The sequence below is a fragment of the Fundulus heteroclitus genome, chromosome 5 (assembly GCF_011125445.2).
Source record: "Fundulus heteroclitus isolate FHET01 chromosome 5, MU-UCD_Fhet_4.1, whole genome shotgun sequence".
Classification (NCBI taxonomy): Eukaryota; Metazoa; Chordata; class Actinopteri; order Cyprinodontiformes; family Fundulidae; genus Fundulus; species Fundulus heteroclitus.
Genome location: NC_046365.1, coordinates 2,475,705 through 2,487,842, shown reverse-complemented (window position 1 = coordinate 2,487,842; position 12,138 = coordinate 2,475,705). Strand labels below are relative to the sequence as shown.

General features: G+C 40.2%; 1 protein-coding gene across 1 annotated transcript; it reads right to left on the bottom strand.

Annotated features, from left to right (window-relative positions):
* Positions 1-4,497: 4,497 nt before the first annotated feature.
* hand2 (heart and neural crest derivatives expressed 2) lies at positions 4,498-11,914 on the bottom strand. The gene is made up of 2 exons (XM_012852832.3): positions 10,840-11,914; positions 4,498-5,246 (listed from the first exon to the last, which is right to left on the bottom strand). Exons 1-2 carry the CDS (start codon positions 11,446-11,448, stop codon positions 5,130-5,132), a joined length of 726 nt encoding a protein of 241 aa, XP_012708286.1. The 5' UTR covers positions 11,449-11,914; the 3' UTR covers positions 4,498-5,129.
* Between the last annotated feature and the right edge of the window lie 224 nt (positions 11,915-12,138).

Genomic DNA, 12,138 nt, shown 5'->3' with positions numbered 1-12,138 from the left:
GTGAATTAAAAAAACGCACATGGAGCTTAGCACTAAACCTTGTTTGATTCATAGACTGAACATGCAGTGTGGATAGTTAATAGTATTAAAACACTTTTTTACTGCTTGTTTATATGGAGCTGATTGGTTAGCTTGATTTGCTGCAGCAGTCACAAAATAGTGTCATCAACAGAAAATAGCAAAAAGCTGGAACATCCATCAAGCTCAGTCCGCTCACTTATAACTCTCCAAACAGTTGAAGAGCTGCAGCATGAGATTATAGCTGGGTTCATCAACTTCATTATTACAGAAACGCCTTAAATTACCAGAAAATTTTAATTGTTGATTACAGAAAGTCCTGATAAATGTGATCCTTTGATGGGTCCAGATTTTTTAACAAGTTTTTATTTAACTTATTGTCATTAATAGTTCCTTTTCCTGTTGTAGGAAGACGTCATATCACAGAGCTTGTTGGAAAGTAAATAAATCCTCAGAGTGGTGGAAGCTAAAGGGGCTAATAACACATATACTTTATTGTTCGGTTGATTTATGAGATCAGCTAAACATGAGTTCAAAAGAATAATTTCCAAACAACTATTAGATCTGGAAAACACAAAGACACACACACTTGTCCTTGCTGCAGAACAACTGAAGTAAAATTCTTCATTCTTCTCAGAGCTGGAGAAGACTAGTGAGTCACGACAGAACTGATGGATTGATAGAGCAGGCACACTCAACTAAGGTACCTTCACATAGAAACACAGACGCTGTTCACCTGGACAAGCCAGAACCAGACAAAACAAGGGTGAGAAGTTGTAGACTGTACTGCTAACCTGTTTAAACTTTTAAAGTCGGTTAAAACAGACTAGCTGTTGGCTTCCACCACTCATCTTGGAGCAACTGTGTCATGTTGCTATTAGAAAGTTGTAGGTTCAACTCCAGCCTATGCTTCAGTAATATGTTGATGACACCACAGGGCTCGTCACCTAACCCCATGTTCTGTGTGTGTGTGTGTGTGTGTGTGTGTGTGTGTGTGTGTGTGTGTGTGTGTGTGTGTGTGTGTGTGTGTGTGTGTGTGACTGGGCTCCAGGGTAAAAGCTCTTTGACTGTCCCGTGTGACTCGGGGAGTTCTTTAAAAACTTGGTCGACTGTTACATAACATTTTCCTACAACAGGTAAGGGAACTATTGTCAACAATCACTTCATAAAACCTCACTTCAAAAAAATCAGGCTTAACCCAAAATGGTAACATTCTAAAAAGACCAAGACAGTGCTGACTGATCTTCACCAATTGGGTAAAAAATGAGACGATGTTCTCAGTCACTATGTACTGATGCACTTTAAATTCTCGTAGCTAAGTAACAAAAAAAAAACAAATCTTATTCATTTATTTATTTTTAATAGACACTGAAACAGGAAGGTAAAAGGGGAAATAGGAAGACAAACAGACGAGAGGGAGAAAAAAGGTGAAAGATAAAGAGGAGAGGAAAGGGAGAGAGCAATATAACATGCTCTGAGTCTGCTTTTTCATCTGCAAAGAGAGATATAAAAACAACAGCAAAACCATTTGATAAAGTATTACAGGTACAAACAACCAACGCCTTGATACCATCACTGAAGGATATATAGTATGATTTAATATTAAATATGAATTCTCACACATTTCGTATTGAAAAAATATTTTTATGAGTTGGATCCCTTTTCTCTTTGTCTGTTCAGAATTCTCCTTCATTTCTAGACCTATTTAATTTAATTTGCTTAAAAGGGAGCATATGATGCTTTTCAGTTCTTTATTTTCACACTGAAATCCTTCAGTTGTGGTCTATATAAAGTGGAATTGCAATGCTTTAGTTTGAATTCCTCGTTAATTTACCCCCACATTCCCCTGTTTTACCCCAGTTTTGAGGTGTGTCTGAGAGCAACTTGTTTTGGTGTGGTCTCTTTAAATCTAAAGGAAGCACTTGAAACCCCACCCTCTCTAGGTCGCAGAGCTTTCCACTCCACCCCGTTTGGATATTTTTATAGCGTACTGGGGGATGGTGTAATGAACAACTGAACATTTTCACTTATCCACTTGTAGCTTCTGCATCCTTCAGCTTGGACTACAAAATTGCTCTAAATAAAAATGGTGGATTTGCAAGCTTGGTAAGCTGGAAGCCTTTGAAACTTGTTTGGCAGCTCTGCAGCAAATACTGTGACTATTGAAGAGAAAAGGTATTTTCTTTTCAATTGCAGCTGCAGAGTTGATTTTGCCTATTGTTATTGTTTCCCTCTTGCAGGGACCTGGGAAATTTGCAGCAGACGCTAGAGAGTGAGAAAGTGTGGTGTGATATATTACATAAGAAAACACTAGTATATAAGTGACCAGTTTTCTCTAGATAGAACTGAATGAAGGAGGTTAGATCAGGCCTTTTTCCAGGGACCTGTGTCCTACTGCTGTTCTCCTTCTCATGAGAAGAAAATACATTTAGACTTTGATAAAATCATCAATCTCTGTGTTGGTAATTAAGGAAAGCAATGAGAGTTTTTTTCAGTTACATGACATAATAGTTAAAAAAACGTAATAGAGAACATAGCAAAATTTTAAATGTGACCCAAAAAAATATACTCACGCAGCTCCTGAACAGACTTACATTTTCTGCACTCCTAGAGGCTCCAAGTACAAGACAAAATGTATTCAAGGAGTAAAAAAGTGAATTATCCATGTTCTGTCCCCGTAAAGTCTGACTTTATGAACTGAATAAAAGTTGGGTCAGTCAAAAATATAACTAGAAATGTAAGTCTCCTGAACTCATTTTGTGCTTTGATAGTCATATCAACCACTCAAAGCTGTTACATCTACCCAGCTGCGCTCTCATACACAACACAGTTTGAGTTTGAGTATTCAATGTCAATGTCTTTCTCAAGGGCGCTTTCACATGTTGCTGGGAGAATATAAAATACAGCCTTACAACCTTCTTATAGCAACTGCTATTCCCACTGAGCCTCCCCACTGGCTGGTTCACTGGGTGGCATCACCTTTTTTCAGGTATGCAGACATAAACCCGTACTTACAAGTGAATTTTTAAATATCCGTAATGTTGATGGAATATGTGGGAAGATCTTCAGCTTTGCAGTATTGGCCTCTGAGGCCAATACAGATTTTAATCTGTGATTTAAAATATAAATCACAGAAATGTCTTCACATACTTTTCATGATTATGTGACTGCAGAATTAAGAGACGATCCCAAACCCCCTCAGCTCATGCAGCTAAGTGCATGCATACAGATTGACAATACAAAAGAGTAAATTATTGACCTTTACAATAAATAAAATGAATATTTATGGTCTAAATGTGTATTATTATTATTATTATTATTATTATTATTATTATTATTATTAGTAGTAGTAGTAGTAGTAGTAGTAGTAGTAGTAGTAGTAATAGTAGTAGTAGTAGTAGTAGTGTGTAACAGAGTAAAAATATCAGATATTCCAGATTTAGCTGTATACATGTGCAGTATGAGTTAGAGATGCACAACCCAACCAGGTAATTCAGAACGACTCGACTGAAGCACAGCTCGCAATCCTTTCTGTACTCTTGCAAGTGGTTCTAATCAGATTGTTTCCTTTTTTGTCATTTTGCTATAACAACATTCCATTCCTACATGGAAGATGAAAACCTTCTTCAATAAATCCAACATTAATCAATCAAAAATTAACCAGTGTTGTTGACATTTTCATGAGGTAAATATTCTGTATTGTTTGTTATTTATTTATTTATTTAGGAATTGATAAATACTTATATGTATTTTTGCTGTTCCCTTGCAATGAATTAAATTCCATGTATTTTCATGTATTTCTATCCTTACCCTACTAAAATGTATTTGGATAATAAAACATTGCAGGAAAACATAGATCCCCATGAAGAAGCTCAGTGTAACTATAGTGGTTAGAACAAAATTTGGGCAGAGAAACCCCAATTTACTTCACTTTGCACTTTTTTGTACATTTCTTCTTCAAACTAATTTGCAATCAGTCAAAGAATTTACCTTAGGGAATGTGATGGTTAACCCCTGGTCTCTCTGACATTTAACAATTGGCTGCAATGGTCTACAGATAAACTGCAGGATCTGAATATTTTTTATTATTTATGTTAGAACACCCATAGAACAGCTATGCCCACGCTCACAATGTACTTAGCTGTAACTCACAGTTTCACAGTGTCCAAGGACAAATAACACCATAGTAAAGTGTCCCTCAGGTCTAAGGTACTTCTTATTCAGATAAAATTGGTCTATTGTGAACACTTTCAGCCTACAGAACTGATGCACATCTGGTGACTCAACATCTTACTACAAATTCCATCTTTTAATGATTTTTCTATATTATTTTATTCTGTCTAAATTAAATATTATTTTAAAAGTTATAAAAATAAAGCCAGAAGGCTTGCAGAAGAAGATACAATAACAACAATCTTATAAGAAACTGAAGTGACACTACGGAGTGTGAGGCAGAGATGAGCCGGTTTGACCCAGTCATTATTTCAATAAGTGGTGCTTTTATTCTTTTCACAACACTGTTTACATCCCACAAGAAGCATTATTTTGACTCCCAGCACGTTTTCACACAAAAATACAGACACTTTGCCACTGCCACTGGCACTACATTTAAAACCTAAAACTGCGATAGGAGAGAGAGAGAGATGTGTTCACATACATCAAAGTGAGAGTTCCTGCAGAAACCCGTTTGATGGCCACATTAAACATAAATATATTCCCTTAAATAAAACACACACAACTCCCCCGTCGTGTGGTCAACTACACAGACACATTAGTAAGCATATGTGTGTAAATGTGTGTGTGTGTGTTTGGGGTGGGGACGGTTGGGTCCGTTAAGAGGGGTGCCAGGGATAATAACTCCGTTGGTCCCTGTCTAGATGGAGCCCCCCTTGGCACGACTCCAGCTCACCCACCGGCTCCTTCACAGGGACTCTTCACTTCTACATCCCAGGAACCAACTGAGACCATGGCCGAGCAGCACGAGGACCGTCTGCAGCGTCCATCCAGCCACGCTGCTGGGGGAAGCCTGAGAGTGCTTAGCCACGGCGGCTGCACTGTTCATCAGAGCCTGGAGGTCAAGTTTGGGAGTGGGGGTGGGAGTGGAAGGGTCACTACTGTTTGAGTTCCAGAGCCCAGACATGCTGAGGCCATCCTGTCCGACCTTTGCTCTTCTTATCTCCCACTGACGAGGAGGATGAAGATGAGGAGGCTGCTTTAGGGATCTCCACCTGCAGAAATGTAACATATTATAATAATTATTATTATTATCGTTGTTGTTGTGTGACTACTTGGGATGAGCCAAATTAATTAATAAAAAACAGAATTGTACAAACAGAAATTTAGCAAACTACATACAGTTAAGCTTGAAATTATTCACAGCTCTGACAGCTTAACTTACTTTAATTAAACCTAGACGTTTTGACACAGGAATCTGCTTTTATTTACATTTTATTAAAAAACAGCATGCAAAAAAATTATTAATACCCTTCTCAATAATTTTTGGAAAGATATTTTTTGGCATTACTGCAATGTAAGCCCTCTTCTGACTGCTGAATAGCTTACTTATTTCTGTGATTGTTTGATGATTTCTCATTGGTGAAGAGCTGAAGGTCTTTGAGGTCAGAGGACCTCCTTGCCTTCACGCTAATTTTTGGCTTTTTCCACAAGTTCTCAGTTTCAAGTCAGGACTCAGATTGGGCCACTCTAAAATGTTTACATGTTTTCACAGTTAGGAAAAATATGTTGCTCAAATTATAGGACTGCCCCAATCCTAAAACTGCCAGGGGTGTAAATAATTAAGAGCTCAGCTGTATGTTACCTGACAGCTTGACAAGCAAACAAATGACAGCAATTTGAACGCGACTGAAAGGCATTTTGCACAGGAAAAGATGGTTGGATGGATGGATGGATGGATGGATGGATGGATGGATGGATGGATGGATGGATGGATGGATGGATGGATGGATGGATGGATGGATGCATGCATGCCTAGATCTGATAATTATATGCGGTAGCAATATGAAGTCCCACTCCAGATCGGCCTTTCAGGGGTTCAGACTAGTCCCCACAGAGTAAAACTACGTCCCCCGTTCCCTCAGTGTGCGGCGGTAAACCACTGATCGGTACAGTAACTGCAGCCACAGAATCCACCAGCCACCAGTCAGACTGTTAACTATAGAGCAGAAAGTGACACAGTAGCTCCATCTGAGCTCGGATGAATCCCAGCACAGGCACGCCGAAGCTTCATCCTGCTGCGGTGGGGCGTACGGTCAACAATCGGCAGCATGCTGGTAGGTAGACAGAGAATTTATCACCTTTGCCTTATATCTGGGCCTGTATAACAACGCAAGCTTCAGCAGATTGATTTTCTTCCCCATAATTTAATGTTATTTAGCATTCTGCTGCAAGGAAAGCAATCTTTAACAGGCTGCAGATTAAACACACAAGACATGTGGCATTTAAAAGTGGATAGATTCTCAGAAATATTCCCTTTGTAGAAAACTACAGACGGCAAATGCGTGTCTGTCTGTGTGTGTGTGCATCTGTGTCCCTTCACATCTAAAATCACGCTTCCTAATGTTGGTTTATAAACCCAAATAAATCAAGACACACAAAAAGCCTCTATAACCTCTTTTTTCCCATATAAAACATCCTTTCTCAGCACTAACACTGTGTTAGTCTCAAAAATAAAATAAAATGACATTTTTCTTTTGATTTATGACTAAATATGTAAAACATTGATTTTATAGAGATTCTTTATATGTACGGCTCAAATAGTAAAACATTGTCCAAAAATTCTGTTATTGTTGATTTTTGTAATGTTTGGGTAGTATGGGTCTCTCCTACCATGCTGCTTAGGTTTTTTTTACGTTCTACAAACGTGAACAAATATTCTTCCCGGTTTTCTCCAACAACTGTCTCCTTACATGTTTTACAGTGCAGAAAACTGAAGCCGAATAAAGCCTTTCTATGTGAGCTCAACACACCTAAAAAAAAAAAATCACCCTTTTTGATCCACAAAAACTATTCTTAAAAGCACATAAAAACCTTCTTTGCAGTTAGAGGCAGGAGATGAGTGTCTAAATAGATCCCTGAAGAGTTGGTTCCATATATACAGTGAGGTGTGACTGCAGTCCGGACCCTGTTTACATCCCTAACACTGAACCTACAGCCACTCTTGGACTGGCATATCAGAATAAAGCCCCTCCTATGTACCTAGGAAGATTAAAGATCAACTATTCAATCCCACCTCGTCAAACACACGTAATAATGTCTTTTGTAATAGAATTGATATTCCACAGCTTTTCATTGAGGATGAAAAGGAAAGGTATTTGCTAAACTTTCATAAAGTTGAAGCTAAATTTTGGAACACAAAGTCTCTGAAGTGTTTTACCAGTCCTTCATAGGGAGCTTATATAATTAGAGACAAATTATCAAATACATTGACAAAATTAAATAATACAAAAAATTGTTAAAACATTTATCCAAGTTGTTTGACTTAATATAAACGTTCCCTTAATGGCACAAGAAGACAGCTTAAGCTAGGGATGTCCAAACCTTTCGTGGGCTAAAGTTGTCAAGTCAAAACCTACTTGTGGACTAAATAATTTAAAAAACAACAAACACTTCCCCAAAGATTTATTCTGTGAATTTTGTTTACCTTCTCCACAAAATATAAACATAACATTTTTCATTGAACAAAGTAGTTTGCTTTTTTGGTAAATGAAAAAGAAGTGTACATCACTGTAGAGACTGCCACTCTGGGCAAGACCCCTAGCCACAGAATGCTCCCTGGGTGCTGCAGTGAGGCCCTGCTCCCTGATGCATGGGTTAAATGTGGACAAATGTTGCAATGACAAATATGGCTTTTTTTAAATTATTTTCTTATGATTACTAGTATATTAAAACATAATAATAATAATAATAATAATAATAATAATAATAATAATAATAATAATAATAATAATAATAATAATAATAATATTAGATTAAAAGACAAACACTTAGTGTTTGCACTAACATTTACAACCTGTCTGCAACAATTTTGCCCTTACTAAAAATTCTCCAAACACTCCAACTCCCGCCAACCCCCTTAACCGAGCTGCTTAAAAAAAACCTGTTTGTGTCTGTTTTAGGAGGACAACGTGCGATCTGAAGAAAACATGGCATCATCTCTAAACCAAGCTCCTGTTAGTGGCTGGCTGCAGCTTTAACTGGGAGGGAGAAATGCGTCCTGGCTTCCATTATGCACCACACTTCCTATAGACATCAAACAGGAAATAATTATTCTGCTCTGGTCTGCTCCGTGTAGTATTGTTTGTTTGAACGCATAATGTCTCTGCTGCTGAGCCTGATACATTAAGCTGAGGGCGATGGAAGGTGTGCAGGAGCTGATGCATCCATTCCCCCTCAGGTAAAGCCGACGGTCAGTGTCATGATGCTTTGCTCTGTCTTATAAAGGAAGCATCGTTCAAAAGTTTGATCAGCGACCACAGAGGACAGATTTAAAAATGTGTGAGGATAATATCAGTGGCCACTGCGTGAATGCACAGAGTGACGCCATGCATGCCGCACACGTTCAGACAGCTGAAGAGGGCAGCCATTACATCTCCTAAAGGTGCCAAAGTCATTTTCAGAGCTGCATGGGACAAACACAGGGAAACAGGGAGGATTATGCAGCCGCTGGAAGTATGACTGCATCAGAAATGGTGCTATATTAAAAGTGGGCCATGATTGCTGAACCCGGCCTCCTTTGGCTCCAAGAAGTCTGAGAAAGGCCACCGATTCACCCCCCACCCCCACCACATTCTGGCTTAATACATACCACACATTTCCACATTTTTGCCTTCGTTTACAGGGCATCAAAACATAGAAGATGCAGGCTTCATTTTATCTTAGTCTATTTTATTTAATTTCAGATTGTTCTTCAGTTCCTGATATGTATTTTGATTAAATGCCACTATAATGGGAATGTATTCTCAGTTAAATTTTTGGAACCATTTTTATGTTATTTTATTTTTTTCGTCCCTGTGTTTACACAACATAAGAATACTGCAGTATACTATCTTTTTATCATATCGACTTATACAATTTCAGATTTAAATAAAATATTTTAATGTGGCAGGAATACATTTTTTTTTCCTTAGCTTCGTTTTTATTTTTATGAACATATTTTATTTTCATATATATTTTATAAATTCATTGTACCCATTTCTAGATTCACACATAAGGCATAATTATATTGTATAATAATAAAATTGCTATATAATAATGGCATGTTTCTTCAGATTATACTATACCGCATTCATTTTATTTGGTACATTTAGTTCTCTCAAAATTAGTGAATAGATTTAAACATTTGTATTTCATTTACAAGTCAAATATGGTGGGTATATTTTTGTATTAGTTATTTTTATATAAAATATAATATATTATTTTATTTTACACCTTACATTTTCCCATTTCAATATTTATTTCCAACTAATTACAATACTTGAGTACTGTTTGAATAGTATTATACTTTATTTTATTTATGTCTTAAAATAAAAGATATAAGTCCAAATTTTAATTTTGTTTGCAAGGTCCAATAAAAATGTATTTAGCAGTAATCTCTGTGGCCGTTGCTGTTCCTGTTCTGTTAGATTATCCGTAAAGTAATCCATGCTGAATGAATGCAGCGCACATTTGAAGACACGCAAACACGGGCCTTCCTTCCACTGTTTACTCTCTTCTTACCGGCGATTTAAATTCCTACCGCACATAAACACGCCAATAACTGACCCTCTGTCGTTGCGCATTTAGCGACTTTTTTCATCCCTGTTTGCGCAAGATGCGCTGCCCGCTCCGCTCTTAGAGAAATCTTTAACGGGGCAAAATAAAACGACTAAATGCTGCAATCATGCAAATATTTAAACAATTCAGAGCCACAAAATTGATAAAACGATGTAATAAACTAATGATTTGCTGTGAGCCTTGATACAATTGCAGCGGGTGATATTGGAGTTAAATATAATTTACAGATCGCATGTTTTGAGGCTTTAATTATAATCCCAGGGTGGCTGGTTAACGTGTGAGAAACAAACAAAAAAAAAATAACAATTATCCTAAATATATCATCCTTTTACACAAAGAAATGTAACCTAGACCGCTTTATTTATCTATTTCCAAAGTAACCGTATAATTAGACACGCCAATCTCACTTTCTAGTTTGTGTTGTGTAGGTGGGAGTCGGTCTTTATTTCCTTCTGAAGCGAAAATGTACCAAATTGAAGGTCTTAACTAGTGTCTCTGCCTAACGTTTCTCCCCCCACTTCTGTTCCACGCAACCTTGCAGAGGACAGAACTTTTAAAGGATTTTCTATACGGCAAGCTTAACTCATCAATCTTATTGAGATAAACCATTCAGGACACGACTAACGGGCCAAATGAGCGTGGAACCGTGTAAAACAACTATCTAACATCTTCTGGGCACAGGGACTGGCTGTGAATTCAGGTCATGACTCGTGTCAGGAGAATAAATCACTGCTCGGTGCGGCAGGACGCGCGGAGCTGATCTGCTTCTCTTCACGGCAGTGCACTTTAAAACATTTCAGAGACCCAGCCGCCTGTTTTACTGTTGCCTATGCCTTCAAAGCTGCGACGTCGCTGATCTATGTTATTTGCTTTTAGTTGTGTATTTGGACAACTCGTACTTTGCGATAGTGCTATCACCAGTGCGTCATGGCAACATAGAGCGACCTAAAGTCTTAAACTGTTTTTGTACTGAAATGAAAGTTGTCTGTTGAATCTTTTCAGAAATAACGGTGACTCTGGATGCCTTACCGCCTCTCTTTTCCTGCGTTCCTCCCGTGCCTCTGTCTTTTTGAGCTCGGCTTTAAACGCCTGCGTGTCTCCGTGCTGGCCGTCTTTATCCAGGATGTCCATCAGATAGGAGATGTAGCTGGTGGCCAGCCGCAGAGTCTTGATCTTGGATAGCTTGGTGTCGGCTGGGACGTTGGGGATGCACTCTCGGAGCTCCGCGAAGGCCGAGTTGATGCTTTGGGTCCGCCGTCTCTCCTTGCGGTTTGCGGTCGGTCTCCGTTTTATGGTGCGGGGGTGGTGATGCATGGCGACCGTGGCTCCGTTCACCGAGATAGTGCCGGGGCCCGGGATCAGATGGTTCCCGGGCCCGTAGTGGTGGTGGTGATGGCGCGCGTCCAGGCCGCCGGAGGAGTCGCCGCCGCTGTTGGTGTGGTACTCCGGGCTGTAGCCCGGCGCCAGGCTGTACTCTGTGGGGGACATGTCTGCGTGGCTGATCAGCCAGCTCGTGAAGTACGGAGGGGCCCCGGTGTCCTCGTGGCACCGTCCGGCCGCCGCGGCGTGCAGCGAATAGTGGTGGCTGTCGTGGTGGTGCATGATCGGGTGGTGAGGGTAGCCTGAGACCAGACTCATAGTCCTGCTCACTATCGCGCACTCTGGCGCGAGAACACACGCACTCTCAGTCAGACGAAGAGGCCCCTAATGGATGCTGCAGGGGGAACGTGTCGTTTAATGTCCCCTCCGTACAGATGTTTGCATCCTGGATGATACTCCCAGCAGGGAAACCCCCCCGCTCAAACGCTTGGTATCTATCCCTGCAACACTCACCGGGCCTGCAGGCCGCTCTCTTCTGCTGAAGCAGCTTCCCCGGTTAGGCCATCTTCTTCCTTCTCTCCTCTTCGTGAAGTAAGTAAGGCCACAGGCCCTTACCTCCCGCTCACAGGAAAACTCACTTCGGCTCGTCCTCCTTTTCTCCTCCGCAGCTCATCTCCGTCAGTCAGCTGTCAGCCGCAGAGGTGTGCGCCAAATAGGAGCAGGCTGGGCAAATCCTGGGTCACCCCTCTGAGACTGCCTGACATGCTGAGTCCACCCGGCTACATAGAGAGAGAGAGAGAGAGAGAGAGAGAGAGAGAGAGAGAGAGAGAGAGAGAGAGAGAGAGAGAGAGAGAGAGAACGGACGGGGGGCAGGCTCTGGACCCCCTCCACTCCCCCCTCCCTTCGGTTCCCATTTCCAGGCTCTGTATAACCCACTTGTCTTTAATGTCAGTATGCATGCTAAGTAGGCCTACTGGCACATGCGCACAGCCGGGCACCCACCAGCCA

Coding starts and splice junctions, on each gene's coding strand:
- hand2 (XM_012852832.3), bottom strand. CDS start 11,448: ATGAGTCTGGTCTCAGGCTACCCTCACCACCCGATCATGCACCACCAC. Junction 5,247..10,839: donor AACGCAGGAAAAGAGAGGCG/GTAAGGCATCCA, acceptor ACATTTCTGCAG/GTGGAGATCCCTAAAGCAGC.